Here is a 17,500-nt window from a genome sequence, read left to right as displayed (position 1 = left end):
TCAGTTGCTTCCTTTTCTTTCTGTTCTCTCATTTTTCTGTCAGAGTCCTCTTTTGCATCTTTGGTTGCTGCTAACACAGGTGAGACTGATCTTTTAGGGGAGCCATAAAGTTCTTTTTGTTTGAGCTTGGACGGTGAGAGCACTGGCGAGAGCAGTTTGTCGTCGTCAATATTACTTTCCACAGAGGAAGTGGGTGAGGTTTTTACAGGCCTTGCAATGCGATCTTTGGCTACTCCCGTCAACTGGTACACATCTTCAGCATCCACCTCCTCGTAAGCTTCCTGGTGCACCAGCTTCACTTTCTCCCGGAGTTCCTGCAGCTCTCGTTCCTCCTCCAAACTGAGAGGCCGGTCTTCCATCTCCAGTTTGCGGATCTGCCGCTCATAGTCAGCGATCTCAGTTTCAGAAATGGAGCCTTCGGCACTAGCTTGTCGCTCTGTCTCACTTCCCGAGCTGCCATCTTCTTCTAAAGTCACAGTGACAGTCGGTGTCACAAAGGACTCGCCTGGCAGGGCAGATCTTTTCACCTCCTTACTTACTGATTCATTCAGCTGGTCATTCGTGTCTTTTTGATCTTTTTCTTCAGCAGAATCTTTCCTTGCCGCCTTCTCTTTTTCCTCACTGACCACTTCCCCAGGAGTCAAGCTCTTATCTTCCTCAGACGCGTCTCGCACTGCTAGTTTCCGGGCTTGTTCAGCAACTTTCTCCACAAGAACAGAGGGGGTAAATATCTGTGCAGAAGTATTGTTTGGACTAATCAAATCTGCGGGGGATGGCATAGGCCCAGAGTATTCACTAAACACACAATAGCCCAACTCTTCTAGCTGACTGTCACTCTTTTGGATTCCAGGACTGTGTTCACCTGAGACAAAGCTCACCAGTGAGTCATCCGAAAAAATAGGAACATCCGCTTGAATTGACTTTCTCCGTACGTTTCCTGGATCGGCGTCTTCAGACGTCAGCCTGGAGCGACCCCCGGCAAGATCAAGCATCTCAGGCAAGTCCTGGGCCATGACTGCATTGTTAGGGCTTCTCTCGCACGGCTGCGGTGACTCAGGTCCTTGGCTGGGGTCTAAAACTTCTTCGGTCATCCGGGGTGGAGATGAAGAATCTGAAGTGATTGATGCTGCGGTTTCCAGTATCAGTGGAGGAAAAGGAGGTGGCTTCTCTCCGGAGGGAGTGGTGATTGGGAGGTAGTCTGCGGTCTCATCAAGACTTCCGCTGGTGTATGACATGATATCCGTGGCCAATGGGGAAAAGTTCCTCATTCTGCACTGACCACTTTGATCCAATGCGCCGATAGTAATGTTTAGGGAGTAGCTCCTTTGCTCCAAAGCCAGTTTACCTGGGGAAAGCTTGGAGTCATTACTTTTGTCAGCAACTGAGAAAAGGTGTGTTTCTTCTGCCTTTCGAACGTCACCACTATCCTGCATCTCCTGTGACTTGGAATCACTGGTTTTGTTCTCTTCATCAACTCTGCTCAGTTCATAATAACCCTCGCTTTTGCTCTGGGCAGCCACATGAACGTCAGTGGCCGATGTTTCAAAATATGCTGACACTGCATCACCGGTCAAGCTTCCTCCTTCCACGTTGGCTCCTGTTGAGGATAATTCAGATGGGCCACCGAGGCTGCTGAACTCCACCACCTCCACCGATGGCTGTTTCTCTGACACGGTGAGGGGCTCACCATAAACAGGCTGAAGGGTGATTGATTTGGCAGATTCTTTGGCTTGATTTTGAACAGCAGGAGGTATAAAGGACGGCGTATCAATGGTGGGACTTTCTGGTACAACTCGTTCTCCAGCGAAGAACCCCTGGCTCTGGGGCTCGACAAGCTCCTCCGGATGTTTCTCAGATCCGATGCTGTCTGGGCTCATGGAACCACTTTTCACACTCGCAGGTTTTTCTGAGTCCATCTTCACAGCTGAAAGAACATCTGGAAGTTGGCCGTTACGGACACTACATGAAAGATTTTGCTTTGGCATGCTCTGATAGTCATTTAGCTAGGTAATGGAAAGGCGGGAAACAAGCAAAGCTCTCCTCAGGAACTTACAGCACAATGAAACGGCCATCACTGAAGAAGAACGGCGACAGAATGAGGTCCATCAAGTCAGAGATGGATGGAACTATGGCATGGTATGGGAGAGCACCGGCATGAGGCAACTGTCAGGTGGACTGATGGAAAACAATCATTTTTGAAATGGAAATCCATGCAAAATGTTATATTAGAAACACCGAATGCCATTCTTACAGTTGAAGCTTGCCTGTGAATGACAAACATTTAATATGCGACCAACTGACAATGAACAAATCTAAACCAGATGACTTGGTCTTTTGATAAAAACATGTTGATTAAACATGGTTCTTGGTTCACAACATAGTTTTTTGAATTAAAATTTTGAAAAAACAAGAGTCGACATCAAATATCCTACCAAAGAGTGATTCATGTGAGAAAGGTAAAGGTTACAGAATGCCATATACGGGCATACCAGCACCAAGCCATCAGTGTAAACATGAGAATCCTGAAAGCTTGCAGCTGCCGATAATAAGCATGATTGCGGGAGCAACATGTAATCAGACCAGTGCAAAAGAGCCAGCCCCCGAAAAGAGCAAAACAAAAAAAAACATAATGTAACCACTTTGAAGTGAAAATAACGTGACTTTTTCCACCAAAGCCTCTGTTGCCTGGCAGACACAGCAGTGCACCGGGCCAATGAGTTGCCATTCCAGCTGAAAAAACGCTGCCATCCTCCACAGCTGGCGTTGATAAACAGTGACAAGCCGTGAACATGCAGGCAGGGAGGGGGCGCAGAGGGGAGGACACACCTGTCTCAGGGCTCTCCTCACCCTCATCATCCTCCTCTTCCTCCTCTATGTCCATAGAGCTCTCTGCCACAGCGCTAGCTGCTTCGCCCGGCCCCAGGTCTAGATCCTGGTCCTTGTCTACGCCCTCTGCCTGTTCTAAAGGTTCAGCTCGGGGGCTGTCCAGGTCAAGCTCTTCCCCGCTCCATTGCTGCTCATCAATAGCTGCCTCTGTACTTTCCTCCTCCTCATCATCCTCATCATCATCCACCTCTTCGTATTCAGCTGTAAGAGCCTCCATGGTCTCTTCTTCTCAGAAACAGGGTGAGAGGGGGTAGGACACACACATTAAGACTACAGGCAACACGGACTTGGGCAAAACATAATCAAAGGAGGCACACTTCACACATACAGTATCGCATGTGAGTGGACTTAAATGTGACAAAATATATTTGTGTGGACTAGTTGTGACTATTTATCATTAATCCTATGATAGCCCACGGATATACAGTGGAACCTCGATTTACGAACCCCTCTATTTGCAACCTTTTCTGTTTACGAACCTTTACATCGCACCAAATATTCCTCGGTGTATGAGCGCTTTATTCAGTCATTTTCAGAGCCCCCTATGTCACATCCTGTTTACACAGTCCTTTACTCGGCCGCCCATCTTCAGGGTGTGTTTATTTTCTGGCAATTCAACAATTTTTGTTTATTTTGTTACTCAATATGGGTCCAAAAAAGTAACACACCAGACTGGAAAGAAGGAGGGATTTGCTGTGGACTTAAAAATTCATAATTTGTAAGGATTACGCAATAATGACAACAGCATGCGCCACTACAGACAAATTAAAAAAACAAAACATGCTGGACAGATTCCTGGTGCAGCGATGACCTCGTGAAGCCCAAACCTGGTCCGAGTGAGACCAACACGAGAGGAAGAGAGGAGAGGCTTCGGCTTAGTAAAATACTGCCACTACTCTCTCTACCTCACTCTGTCTGCATTCATCATCATCATTCAACTCCTCTTCTCACTTGCATGCCACAAATATTCGCTGACACAAGGCAACATGGTTGTTAATGTTTTTAAAAGAGCACCAGGGCGACTTTTGTGTGATTGTGTTTCCCACTGACGTGTTGTTTGGATAATACTGTAATGAGATTGTTGATCCCTTACCTTCTTGTTATGATAATAAATTACCATAATAATTATGATAATAAATTAGGGGCTATAGAGCACACCCATATTTAAGCCGCAACCCACCACATTTTACATTTTCCATATATTAGCCGCAACGGATTATAAGCCGCAGATATATACGTTGTAAAATGTGATATTTATTTACATAACTTAATTGTTTCCAAACGGTGTCTGTAACACGGCAGTAAAACGGCTGATCAAACAAAACAGAAGTCATGGTCATGGACCCACTAGCTGAGGAAGCTAGCTCTCCAATCTGCTAAACAGACTCAATGACTTACAATAATTTACTGAGGAATTTGTGAAACTGGAACAATACAATTAAATTGCCGTTGTAATTTAATACTAACACAGACACTTTTTAGCATATTAGCTAATGCTAACGACGATAGCTTGATTACGTTATGATAGCACGTACAAATGTGCATGGAAACACTCCTACAGACATCACACATGGAACGGTTTAGTAAGTATGAATTGTTTTAGTTATATTGTAAAACTTACAAACGTTGCTTGGAGTGATGAATGAAGAATCTTTTCGAGCAGAAACGGTAAGGATAGTTTTACATCTGGTTTGAAGCAGAAACAGGAAGTACATTGTCAACCAGCAGCACCTGCAGTGAGCGAACTTATCCAAAAAGATGGCGCCATAGCATAAACAGTAACACACCGTTTAATTGTCTCTGCCGTAGTATGTGAAAACTATTTGTTAAATACATAACGTAATGTCCGTTAGCGGAGAAAAATCCATAAATTATAAGAGTTTAAAGCGTAGAAAAAAAGCAGTGCCTTATAGTCCGGAAAATCGATATATACACTTCATACTGTCTTTAAAGTATGTGTTTTTTTTACCAAAATATGGACTTTTGTCAAGGCTAGAACCAATTATTCAGGCTGACATTATTTCTTATGGGAAACTTTGCTTCACTATACAAACTTTTCGGTTTGCGAACCATGTTCAAGAACCACTTAAGTTCGTAAGTTTAGGTTCCACTGTATATGGGGGGCGGGGGGCGGGAAAAATACCTTTTCTCATTTGTCTTAACTAGTTTGCTAAAATGTCAACAATGAACAGCAAACAAAACCCAAAACAACTCATTCTGGACTATGACAAAGGTGAACCAAAGACAGAACAAATAGAAATAGTCAATGAGAGACAATAACCACAGGTAGATGGTCCACAGGTGGAGGAGCGTTGGTACCATAGTCTTGGTGTTTGTGCCAAAGGTTGCAACTACACTGGATGCTCTAACATGTTTGGAGTTTAAAGCATCAAAACATCTAGACCTTGGATATTCAACTAAAATGTTTTGGGGGCCACATTTTCAGAAAGCCAGGGACTGGGGAGCTGAACTTTTCCCTTCACTATTATTTTTATGTTTTAAATCCCCCCCCAAAAAAGTCCTCTAAGACAGTGGTCCCCAACCACCGGACCGATTGGTACCGGGCCGCGCAAGAAATTAAAAATAAAAAAATAAAAAAATAAATAAAAACATTTTTTTTGTATTAAATCAAAATAAAAAACACAATATATACATATTGTGTATGTGTATGTCAATATAGATCAATACAGTCTGCAGGGATACAGTCCGTAAGCACACATGATTGTATTTCTTTATGAACCCCCCCATCCCCGGTCCGTGGGACAAATTTTCAAGCGTTGACCGGTCCCCAGCTACAAAAAGGTTGGGGACCACTGCTCTAGCCACGTTATTTTGCAGTGCATTGCGAGGCCGGGTAGTCATACTTGTTGGACAAAGGCTTTGTTTACAATATGAGAGCGAGCAACAAACTGGATTAAAATGGATCGTACAAACAAGCGACCTTACAGAGACCAACTGCACCTATTCCGAAGGCTCACCGCCTGGAAAAATGGTGGAATTGACTCGTTTGAGCGTTGCGCCAGAGATTTGAATCAAGTAAACCGGCAGCACCGTGTCTGTGTCTCGTCAACGGAGTCGTTTTTTATACCGGTGAAGAATTAAGACTCTTTGTCCTTTGTTCAAATTGTGCGTAATCTACGTCGTTCATTTCTTATGTGTCCCCCGGCCTTGTTTCATTGCCAGCTTTCTCCGAAAAAACAAACCCATTGGTACTTTTAAACACTACCTCTTTGAAAATAACAGTCATTTACTTTTGTGCTTACCCACGACTAAAAGCTATTTTTACGGACTATAAGGCGCACTTAAAATGCTTTCATTTTATCAAAACTCGACAGTGCGCCTTATAAACCAGTGTGCCTAATGTACGGAATAATTTTGGTTGTGCTTACCAACCTCGAAGCTATTTTATTTGGTACATGGTGAAATGACAAATGTGACCAGTAGATGGCAGTCACACATACGAGTTACGTGTAGACTGCAATAGATAAGATAGAAAGTACTTAATTGATTCCTTCAAGAGAGTTCCCTCAGGAAAACCCTGAAAAATATGACGGCAGTCACATAAGAGATACGTGTAGACTGCAATATGACTCAAGTAAACACCAAAATCTTATATGTTCCATTGAAGATATAGAACATTATACACGGTGCTCAAAAATTATACCAAAATGTTTTAGTACGACTTTGGTAAGCTATGAAGCCGCACCACTTGATGGTTTGTACTATGCTTCTATGTGTATAAGGTAAGACATATTATCTGGCGTTTTCTTTTGCAATATTATGCAAAAGCAACTTTTACCTTCTGGTACCTGCTGATCTGTATTTGGGATCTGCATAAGTCCTGAAAATTTGCGCGCATCCACCTTCGTAGACCGTGCCGACACCGTAGTCGATAAGCTTCTTCTTCTTCTCGATCTTCTTGTTACGGGACATTCATCCTCCGCTGTTGCCATTTCTAATATAAAGTAGTGTAAAGTTCTTACTTATATCTGTCAGTAAACTCGCCATGAAAGCGCTAAAACATACAGGTGTAGTGAGTTTACATTATTCACCCAAGGACGGTTTTTTTACGGGACACATTTCCAGCGTTGTTGTTGAACTAGTGAGCCACGGATGAGGAGATGCTGCTCCGTTATTGATTGAAGTAAAGTGTGAATGTCATTAAAACAGTTAGCTCCATCTTTTGACACTTCTTCCACTCCCGTCCTTGCACGCTACACCGCTACAACAAAGATGACGGGGAGAAGACGCTGTCGAAGGTGAGCCACGTAAATAAGACCGCCCACAAAACGACACATCCCGAAGCGACTGTCAGAAAGTGGCTTGAAGATCAAACATTGACCATTCATCGGCAGTGCCCCTTTTAATCCGGTGCGCCTTATGGTCCGGAAAATACGGTAAACGTGCCGCCAAACTTGTCTATGTCTCGTCAACGGATTTGGTTTTTATACCGGTGAAGAATTCAAGATTGTAAAATCCATTAAGGCTCTTTGTCCTTTGTTCAAATTGTGCGTAATCTACGTCTTTTATGTCTTATGCATCCCCCGGCCTCGTTTCATTGGCTGCTTTCTCCGAAAAAATGAACCCATTGTTACTTTTAAACGCTTGATCACTACGCTACCTCTTTGAAAAAATCACTCATTTACTTTTGTGCTTACCCACGACTAAAAGTTATTTTTCCTACTCCTTTTATTTTACCTACTCAGTGGTTAGAGTGTCCGCCCTGAGATCGGTAGGTTGTGAGTTCAAACCCCGGCCGAGTCATACCAAAGACTATAAAAACGGGAGCCATTACCTCCTTGCTTGGCACTCAGCATCAAGGGTTGGAATTGGGGGTTAAATCACCAAAAATGATTCCCGAGCGCGGCCACTGCTGCTGCCCACTGCTCCCCTCTTCTCCCAGGGGGTGAACAAGGGGATGGGTCAAATGCAGAGGACAAATTTCACCACACCTAGTGTGTGTGTGTGACAATCATTGGTACTTTAACTTCAACGTAACTTTTTCCAAAATACTGTAAATTGTAAACTCGACCACAGCTAGCTTGCTAATGCTAACATCCTGCTAAATGCTACGTATGTAACAGAATAAAACACGGTTTGATTCAAACGTACCAGTGTGAAAATGCCGTGAACACACCAACATGTACCAGGTGATGGCGTTAAAAAGTCATGTTTGATCGTCTCACAACTGCTATGTAAGCTATTCGCCGTCTCTTTATCAGCTTCATAGCCCGACTTCGCTGAAAATAAGAACAATCTCACCAAATCCTTCTGTTTCCTGAAACGATCATGACCTCCATTGTGGCAGCTACTGCCGCCGCACTTTAGTGCCATCTTTTGAGCTTTTTAAAGAAAATCAACTAAAATTAAGCCCAGAGTCTTGTATTTGCCCATGTAAATAAACAAGTCAGAGTCCAGCAAGACCCACAATGCATTGTGTCACGCTTTCAAGCCAAGTGGACATTTATAGTCGGTCTATTTATTTTATCGGAGTTACAGACTTTTTTAAGGACCACATTCCTAAATATAAACATCCCAATGACACTGCAGACTTGTGGTCTTGGTGATCTGCATCAATTTAGTAACATGCCATCAAAGAGTAAAAATGCATTTCTTTCAATATGCATCATGACAAAAAGGGTAATATTTAAAAATGGATAGATGTTGATAGTCCAACTCATTCTGACTGGTATACACACGTCATACACACTGACTGGTATACACAAGCTATGGAGATGATATCTGTTAGAATAATTGTTTCTAAGTTATCACAAAAACTTTGTGTTACATTGAGTGTCTTTTGAGAAGACAAAAGCTGTCTTTGAAACCTACCAAGAGTAAGGCTCGTAAAACTCCACTGTGTAGGGGGGGAAGCAAAATGAAGGTGTTCTGTTTTCTTTCATGTATGGTAATCAACAGAAAGCTATTGTTCTAACCCAAGGACTTCAAAGCGGAGAGGAAGCAAGACCAGACTCCCCTCCAGGCGACCTCTTCTTGAGCCTCCTTTTTGAACTGGTTTACGAACGTCTTTTTGAACTATTTTACCACCTCTTCTTTTGAACTGTTCGGTAACCAAAGGCAACGCTGTTTACGACCCACTTCCCTCTGGAAGTGGAAGCTGTGGTCATGTGGTCGGAAGAAAGTCAAATAAAGAAGGAGGAGTACAATCTTTTGCCAGAGCGTGCTGGAGATTGTACAAGAGTACAGTGTCCCTGCGTCTCTCCTCAATTGAGTCCAAATTGAATTCTGTCTCTGTTTGATTCTTTGCTTCTTGTCTTGTTTAATAGATGTCATCAGTGTTTGAACCTGACAATATCAGTAGAAAAACTGAATTTAGTTGAGATAATAAAGAGTCATATATCGGAATATGGGATACATTATTTGAACTTGTTTTAACTATTACATGAACCTAAAATATGACTTCTTTTTTTTTTTTTGGTAAATATTGGACACAATGTGTTGTCAATCTTATGATATGTGATACAAGTGTAATCCACTTTGACACTATCGTTAATTTTTTTAATGTTTTTATTGTTTTTTTATAAATGGCTGTGATAATGTAAATTAGTGATTTCTAATCACTGCTATGTTGGAATTGATACTGTTGTTGATGTTATTCATTTTTTGTTTGACTACTTTTGGATTGTTTTGGGTCATGTTTGTGTGTCCTCTCGATTACTCTGTTGATTGCTATTCTGAATGTTGCTGGTTTTGGAATTGGAATTGTATTATTATTGTATTATTTTGTTGGACTGTTTAATAAAAAATAAAAAAAAGGACTTTCTACAAAACAGCTAGTCAAAGATCATTTATATGAGAGCACTTTTTGATGCAAAAATGTGAGTTTCTCATAAGTTTTTGGAACTGAACTCACGGGCCACCAGTAAAATAGCCCCAAAAAATAGAGGACCTAAAACGGAACCTTAAGGAACACCGCTGAAGAAGTTGAACAAACGACTACTGACTGCATGTGAATTAAACAAGCTACAGCAACACCTTGGAATGTGCTTTTCAAATTTTCCTGTAATCAGACAATATTTTTGGTACATTCGATGGAATTTTTACCTGACATGTTTCGACTGTCATCTGCGGTCTTCTTCAGAAGGGTCACCTGACCACTGTGATGCGTTGCCTATCAGCTGTTCTTATAGGCGTGGCCAACCAGGCAGACCTGTCAAGGCATACCTGGGACTCCCTCCGCCGCTTGATGGCTAATGGAGGAGGGAGTCCCAGGTATGCTCCCTCATCCCGATTGATGGTTTCCTTGGGCCGCTTCCTTAGTTCCATCGCCTCCTTAATCCGTCGTTTGAATTTGTTACTTTCTGTGCCGATGATTTTGCCGTTGTCCCGGTCCATGATGTGGTTTGTATATTTTGCAATGATCTGATATGGCTGATTTTTAAGATCTCCTGTTCGGATTTTTTGTTTTAGGCTTCTTGTAAACCTTCCAGTTGTCTCTTTTTCACATTCTTTCTGATGTTCTTTCTTCCTTTTGTTGAATGTCCTCCCTGTTTCTCCAATGTATGATTGTTTTGCACGATTTATGCGGGATTTCGTAAATTACATTGCATTTCTTGTCTTGTTCTATTTTGTATTTTGGATGTACAAGTAACTGTTTTGTTTTTGCGTAAGGTTTAACTGTTTATTTTGTGTTTTTTCATGTTTTCTGACTAAGAGTTTATTAAGGAGTGCTTATTGGACTCTGTGGCGCTGATATGCCTGGAGAAGAGGGGCGCATTTGAAAACGTGTCACTCTCCCGACGCACTGTAACGAGGCGGGTTGAGACCATCGCTGGAAACTTGGAGCTTCAGCTGAAAAACAGAACGGCCGACTTTGACTGTTTTTCGCTGGCTTTGGATGAGAGCTGCGATGTACGTAACACCGCCCAGCTGCTCATCTTCTTACGTGGGATAACTGCAGACTTTCAAATCACGGAGGAGCTGGCAGCCATGCAGTCAATTAAAGAGACAACCTCAGGTAATGACTTGTTCACATAGGTAAATGCGTGTTTGGACATGTTAGGACTGAAATGGGACAAGCTGGCGTGACAACAGATGGTTGTCCAAATCAGACGGGGAAAAATGTTGGACTTTTAAAGAGGATGCAGGATAAAGTGACAGAAATAGACATTTTTGCATTGTATTATACATCAGGAAGTGTTGTATAAGACAGTGTTAAATATAAAACCATCAAAAGCAATCGGCTTTTGTTTAAAGTTAAGTTAGGTTAAATGAAATTATTATTAGGGACCGAGTCCCTTTGGGACAGAGGACCCTATTGAATTTCTAGCGTTTTATTATTATTATTCTTTATTCTTTATTATTATACCGCCGCCTCTTTGAGCTGTAATTTGACCCCCTTAACATGCTTCAAAACTCACCAAATTGGACACACACATCAGGACTGGCGAAAATTGCGATCTAATCAAAAAACCAAACCCCAAAACTCAAAATTGCGCTCTAGCACCCCCTAGGAAGAAAACACAGACAAAACTGCCTGTAACTCCCAGTAGGAATGTCGTAGAGACATGAAACAAAAACCTCTATGTAGGTCTCACTTAGACCTATATTTCATACACTGACAACACCCAGCAAAAATCAACAGGAAGTTTGCAATTCCCCCTTCAAAACAAAAGTTGAGTAAAAACAGTCACCTTTTTTCAAACATTATCTCCTCTGAGAAGCGTTTGTCGTGTCGGCTTCAAATTAGCACAGGAGAGAGATTGAACCCTTCTGATTAAAAGTTGATGAAAGAGTTTTAATCACTGCTCCGGTTTGGATTTTATGAGCCTTCAAAGTCAGTCCCGTCCATCGCTGCTTGCAGCTTTAATTATTATTATTATTTATCTTACGGTACATCAAAAATAATTTGAGCAAAATTTAATTGAAATATTGTCAGTGTGGCCCTCCAGCAGTGCTCAGGTTGCTCATGCGGCCCCCGGTAAAAATTAATTGCCCACCCTTGCCCTAATGTATAAAATTCCATTGAATATACCAAAAATATTGTCTGATTACAACAAAATTTGACAAGTATATGAATAAGAAGACATAATGAACCTTTTTTTGAACCTTAAATAGTGTCTATGCCAAAAAGGAGAGGACCCTAAAGGGGTGCCTTGAGGAGTGTCTCAGTTGTTTGCTAGCAAGGTTTATAAAAACCTAAAAAAAAGGTTTGAAAACTCAACTGTTTTTAGGGATTTTGTTTGTCTCCTGAGTTTTGAACAGGACTCAGGGGCCGATATGGTGCCATTCCCGGGCCCCCGGACTTCACCCTGGTATAGACTGAATTATAAGTTGACAACTGAAGCTTCTACTGTGTGTCAAAGGAAAGATGGCTGCAAACACAAGCGGCAATGTATCGGGGGTGAAGTCAATGATCTTTGGGAGTGAAACGACACAACGAGGACACGCAAACACACAAACATGACGGAGAGACGGAAGGAGGACGCGATGCTGGGAGGACGTCACGTCACAGAAGGGGGTGGGGGGTGGTCAAAACAGAAAAAGGGGGTCAACGGGAGGAGGGAGACGGCATGGAGGAACCGTGCGTGGTTCACCTTCAATCTGTCTAAAGGCCACGGTCTGCCCCGCGGGGCGGGCGCCCGAGTGCGTCCACTCGGGGCTGAACAAGGGGTGCTCATAGTACTCCTCGTCGGAGTGGTAGGGGTCGTCCTCGGGCACGGACACTGAGATGGAGGGGGCGAGGAACTTGCACCTCTCCCGGGAATTTTGGAAGCGGCGGAGAGGGCCCGCCTCCTCCTCATCCCCTACATCTACAAACAAGACAGACACAAGGAGAAGAACTGCAGGGAGATCCGGACACCCAGACGCAGGAAGAAAAGAACGGAAGGAAAGTCATGAAATACACCAAAAATGTCCATTTTGAAGTTGACTTGGAACGGAAGCGTGCCAACTAACAGGTGGCCAAATACGGATACAGGAATATTTTCCCTCAGAATCTAAGCGCCTTAGAAATCTCTAGCCTTGGCCTTGGTTCTGCTTGGAGAGACCCACATGATGGACTCACCCGGTTATTGTCGCTACTTTTAAGCTGTCATGAAGTACCAGCCTGGAGGGGAGAGTGACGAAGGTGCGTTTTTACATGGCAAGTTAACTTTCAGTTTCGATACCCAGCAAGTCAAACCGACTGAGGTGGACAAAAGCATACGAGACGGGCGAACATTTTAGTTAGCTAGTTAGTTTCAGTTCATTTCGAACATACGTACAATACAATTATTATTGAATGCATCTGTTTCATTAGTCCGTCCAAAAAGAGGTAGGAAGACACACTTCTTATTTAATCCTACTCCTTTTCATATCAGTTTTATCCCATTTCTTTGTTCTCTGTAACATAACAGTGAGTAAATCCATTACTGTACAATAATTAAGTCAACAAATATTAAATACATGAATAAATATTAGACACCCAATAAACAAATAGTTAAGTAAATTATGGTTCACCTAGAGATAATTGAGATTATTATTATTTATATATTTTTTTAAGTTTCAAGATGCTTCTCATAATTTTCTCTGCTATCACAATTCTGTCTACTTACTCCTTTTTTGGAGGATAAATTGCTCAACTTCATTTCTCGTCATCACTCATTTAGACTCTTCCTCCAAAAAAGGGGGGAGGGGTCTAATACTGCAAAGTTGAATAATTGGTGAGTTATAATTTTACAGCGAGAACTCTGTAAAATTGTCCGACCCCAAAATTGTAGGATTCAGAGTTGAGAAAAAAAAAAGTTTTTAGTTGTCATACGAGTTGTCATGCAAGACGTCGGCCAGTTTACACGTCAAAATACCAACTTTGGGATAAAAAAAAAAATTAAATATTTAAAAAGAGATAAAATAAAATAAAATAAATAAATAAAATAAATATAGAATTAAAAAATACTAAAGACATGATAAAATATAAAAACTAAAACTTTTTCTATATTTTTGGTTACAAAAATTAAAAATAAATATATATATATATATATATATATATATTTATATATATATATATATATATATATATATATATATATATATATATATATATATATATATATATATATATATATATATATATATATATATATATATATGTTGCTCTGTAACGTGTCATTTTTCTTGTTCAACAAAAACATAATAATGAAAAAAAAAAAACATTTTTTTTTTATTACCAAAAATATAGAAATAGTTTGTATTGTTTATCATGTTTTGAGTAATTTAACATTTTTAATTCTGTATTTATTTTATTTTATCTGATTTTTTAAAATATATATATATATATTTTTGTTTTAGTAACATTATTATTACACCTATATGACTGTTATGATTGTCAAAATACCAACTTTGGGCTTGTGTTTGGCTTTTATTAATTATCCCAAAAGAAAGACAACTGACAAGACTTGATTCTTGGGGTTTGTTTCTCCGGAAGGCAAAGGAAAATTGGCGCGGGCAAGGCGTGAATTTAAATAAATGATTTTTTTTTTTTTAACACTAATAAACTACAAAAAAAAAGGAAGCAAACAAAAGGCGCGCACAAAGGCGGAAATACAAACTTGACTATGAAACAAAAGACATGCACGTGGGCACAAAAACTATGAACAATAAAACAAAAACACTAACTGTGGCATAAATGAACAAAACGTACTTGGTAAAGAACTGTGACACGACATGAAGCAGAGTGATGAAATAGTGCGAGGACGCCAGGACGAACAACAGAAACAGACAGATTTAAATAGTGACGTGATCAGTGAAAACAGGTGCGTGACTCCAAACGTGAAACAGGTGCGTGACAAGACAGGTGAAAACTAATGGGTGACCATGGAAACCAAACCAAACAAGGAAGTGCAACCAGGAACTAAAAAGAGTCCAAAAAACAAACGCATGGCCAAAACAAAAACATGAACAGACATGACAACAATTATAACCCGGAAATATATGGGAAAAAAAACAATTTTTTGAGAAGAAGTAACACAAAAAGTTCAGTGTTTCCCGTATTTTCATTTCACGTGGCGGTCCGCCACAAATATATTTAGGGCCGCAAGATTTTTTTAAATGTTTTTTTAATTTATTTAGTGCTTCCCTGTCATGACAATCATGTTCAACACAACATTGGCAATGCTATTTAATTTCAAATGAGAGAGGAAGACGTTATAAGAGACTTCCGAGGTTAGTTAGCACAAAGAGCTAGCAGCAATGTTCGATTCCACTCAGCTCGGTGACTCTCGGTCTGTGAGTAGAAATATATTTGATGTTTTATGTCAACTTCCTTTGGTTAAAGTCCGGTTTGTACAAATTTACAACAATTGCGATGCTAATTTCTGATTCCTGTCAATGGGATTGCCAATGGGCATTAAGCTAGAGGCATACGTCTAATCTATAGTGTTTTTTAGCTTTTAAAACAATGCATGCATAATAGTCAATTAGGAACATTTCGTGCCTGCATCACCTTAATGGTCACGCTCACAAACGGATTGCTGTTCTTTGGGAAACACTGAAGTTATTGGACACGAGCCAACAAACATTCCAAGAAGCCAGACTCTACTGCAAACGTGTACTGTAAATTGTCGCTTTATTGTATTATAAATGTACATGCCTGAGGCGCATTTAAGCCTTTGTCATGTCATATTCCGACTGACTGCTTTATTGTTTTTAAAATTTTAATAGTGTAGCAGTTAACGTATTACACCTATAAGACTGTTATGGATGTTAAAATATTCTTAAAAAATTATTAAATATTAAAATAATGAGATACTATCAAATAAATACAGAGTTAAAAAAATTTAATTACTCAAAACTCTACAAACTAAACAAACTATTTCTATATTTTTGTTTAAAAAAAAATCTAATTATTTATTTTTTATATATTTAATAATTGTTTTTGCTTTTAGTAAAATTATTGTTACACCTATATGACTGTTATGATTGTCAAAATACTACCCCCAAAAATTATATATATATATATATATATATATATATATATATATATATATATATATATATATATATATATATATATATATATATATATATATATATATATATATAACATATTTTAAAAATGAGATAACATTTTTTTTTAAAAATACAGAATGTAAATGTTCAATTACTCAAAAACATGATAAACTATAAAAACTAAACAAAGTATTTCTATAATTTGTCACAAAAAAAAAAAAAAATCAAATCCAAATTTTATTTTTTGCTTTGTAACCTGTTTTTTTCTTGATTAACAAACAAAAATATAGAAATAGTTTAGTTTGTATAATCCATCATGTTTTGAGCAATTTAAATATTTAAATTCTGTATTTATTTTATTTTATCAAATTTAAAAACAAATATTAAATATTTTTATTTATTTTTAGTAACATTATTATTACACCTATGTGACTGTTATGATTGTCAAAATGTTACTAAAAATAATAATAAAAAAATGAGATCAAATAAAACAAATACAGAATTAAACATTTTAAATGACTAAAAACATGATAAAAATTAAAAAAATTAAATGTTTTTTATTTGTATTTGTTTTTACCAAAAATATAGAAATAGTTTGTCTAGTTTGTATAGTTTATCATGTTTTAAGTAATTTACAATTTTTTAGTTCTGTATTTTTTTAAATTTTATCTCATTTTTCCATTATTTAATATTTTTATTTTTAGTAACATTGTCATTACACTTATATGACTGTTATGATTGTCAAAGTGTTACTATATATATATATATTTTTTTTTAAACGTTTGATCAAATAAAATAAAGTAAATACAGAATAAAAAACAATTAATTATTCAAAACATGATAAACTATACAAACGAAACAAACTCTTTCTATATTTTGGGTTAAAAAAATTCAGATTTTTTTATTTTATTTGTAACATCATTATTTTTATTGTTTAACAAAATAATAATAGTAAAAAAAAAAAAAGATTTGAGTGTTTTTTTGTTAACCGACAAACAATAATTTGACCAGAAATCTGCGGTAATTTCAAAATGGACATTTTCTGCATAGGACATTTGAGGGGAGAACATTAGCAAAACTGAGGAGAAAAAATAGAAACAGCTGAGAAAAAGTCAAAGTAATCAGAGAGGGGCTGACGCACAAAGACATTGACAAGGAAATTGTGATGAGCAACTCATGAGAAAAGAACATTGTGAGGCCAGCCTTGTGTGCTTTCTAAGAATATTGCCATGTTTTTATGTCTTAAGAGGTCAACCCTAAAAAGTAATTCAACTCCAACAACTCAATCAAACCCAAGAACAAGTTTTAACATCAGTACGAGCAAATGTAGTACGACCACAAACACATTCCAATTACTTTTGAGGAACAAAAAGCGTAACAATAACATAAGTCCTGACAACGCTAATTATCAAGCATATTAGCATCAGAATGCTACTCCATCATGTGGGATAATTACATAGTCATGATACTCAGCTGCAATCAGCAATCCTTAAGGGTTTTGTCCATCGTTTACAATCCTTATGTAAGACAAGAACACATATTTTTATTTTTATGCATTCTAACATGTAAAATATGGCAAGTAGGAGGTGGCTAACAATTGAGACAATAGGAGTACACAATTGCGCCAATAAAGTCCTCTAAAAAACAGCCAAAAAGTGCCAACAAT

At 38.9% G+C, this 17,500-nt stretch overlaps 1 protein-coding gene across 10 annotated transcripts in view; it reads right to left on the bottom strand.

Moving 5' to 3' along the window:
• Positions 1-17,500, bottom strand: part of map2 (microtubule-associated protein 2) — a 256,627-nt gene that overhangs the window by 53,118 nt on the left and 186,009 nt on the right. For 5 of the 10 annotated variants that reach the window (XM_062068869.1, XM_062068871.1, XM_062068872.1 and 2 more), the window contains 3 exons: positions 12,444-12,659; positions 2,827-3,111; positions 1-1,924 (listed from right to left, as the gene is read on the bottom strand). The exon at positions 1-1,924 is cut by the window's left edge and continues 1,385 nt beyond it. In XM_062068869.1, the coding sequence (XP_061924853.1) occupies positions 1-1,924; positions 2,827-3,111; positions 12,444-12,659 (2,425 nt within the window). Of the gene's footprint in view, positions 1,925-2,053; positions 2,088-2,826; positions 3,112-12,443; positions 12,660-17,500 lie in introns of those variants that run through there. The other 5 variants (XM_062068873.1, XM_062068877.1, XM_062068874.1 and 2 more) reach the window with 4 other exon arrangements.

This window comes from Entelurus aequoreus, linkage group LG14 (genome assembly GCF_033978785.1).
Source record: "Entelurus aequoreus isolate RoL-2023_Sb linkage group LG14, RoL_Eaeq_v1.1, whole genome shotgun sequence".
Classification (NCBI taxonomy): domain Eukaryota; kingdom Metazoa; phylum Chordata; class Actinopteri; order Syngnathiformes; family Syngnathidae; genus Entelurus; species Entelurus aequoreus.
This window is presented reverse-complemented; position numbering and strand designations above follow the sequence as displayed.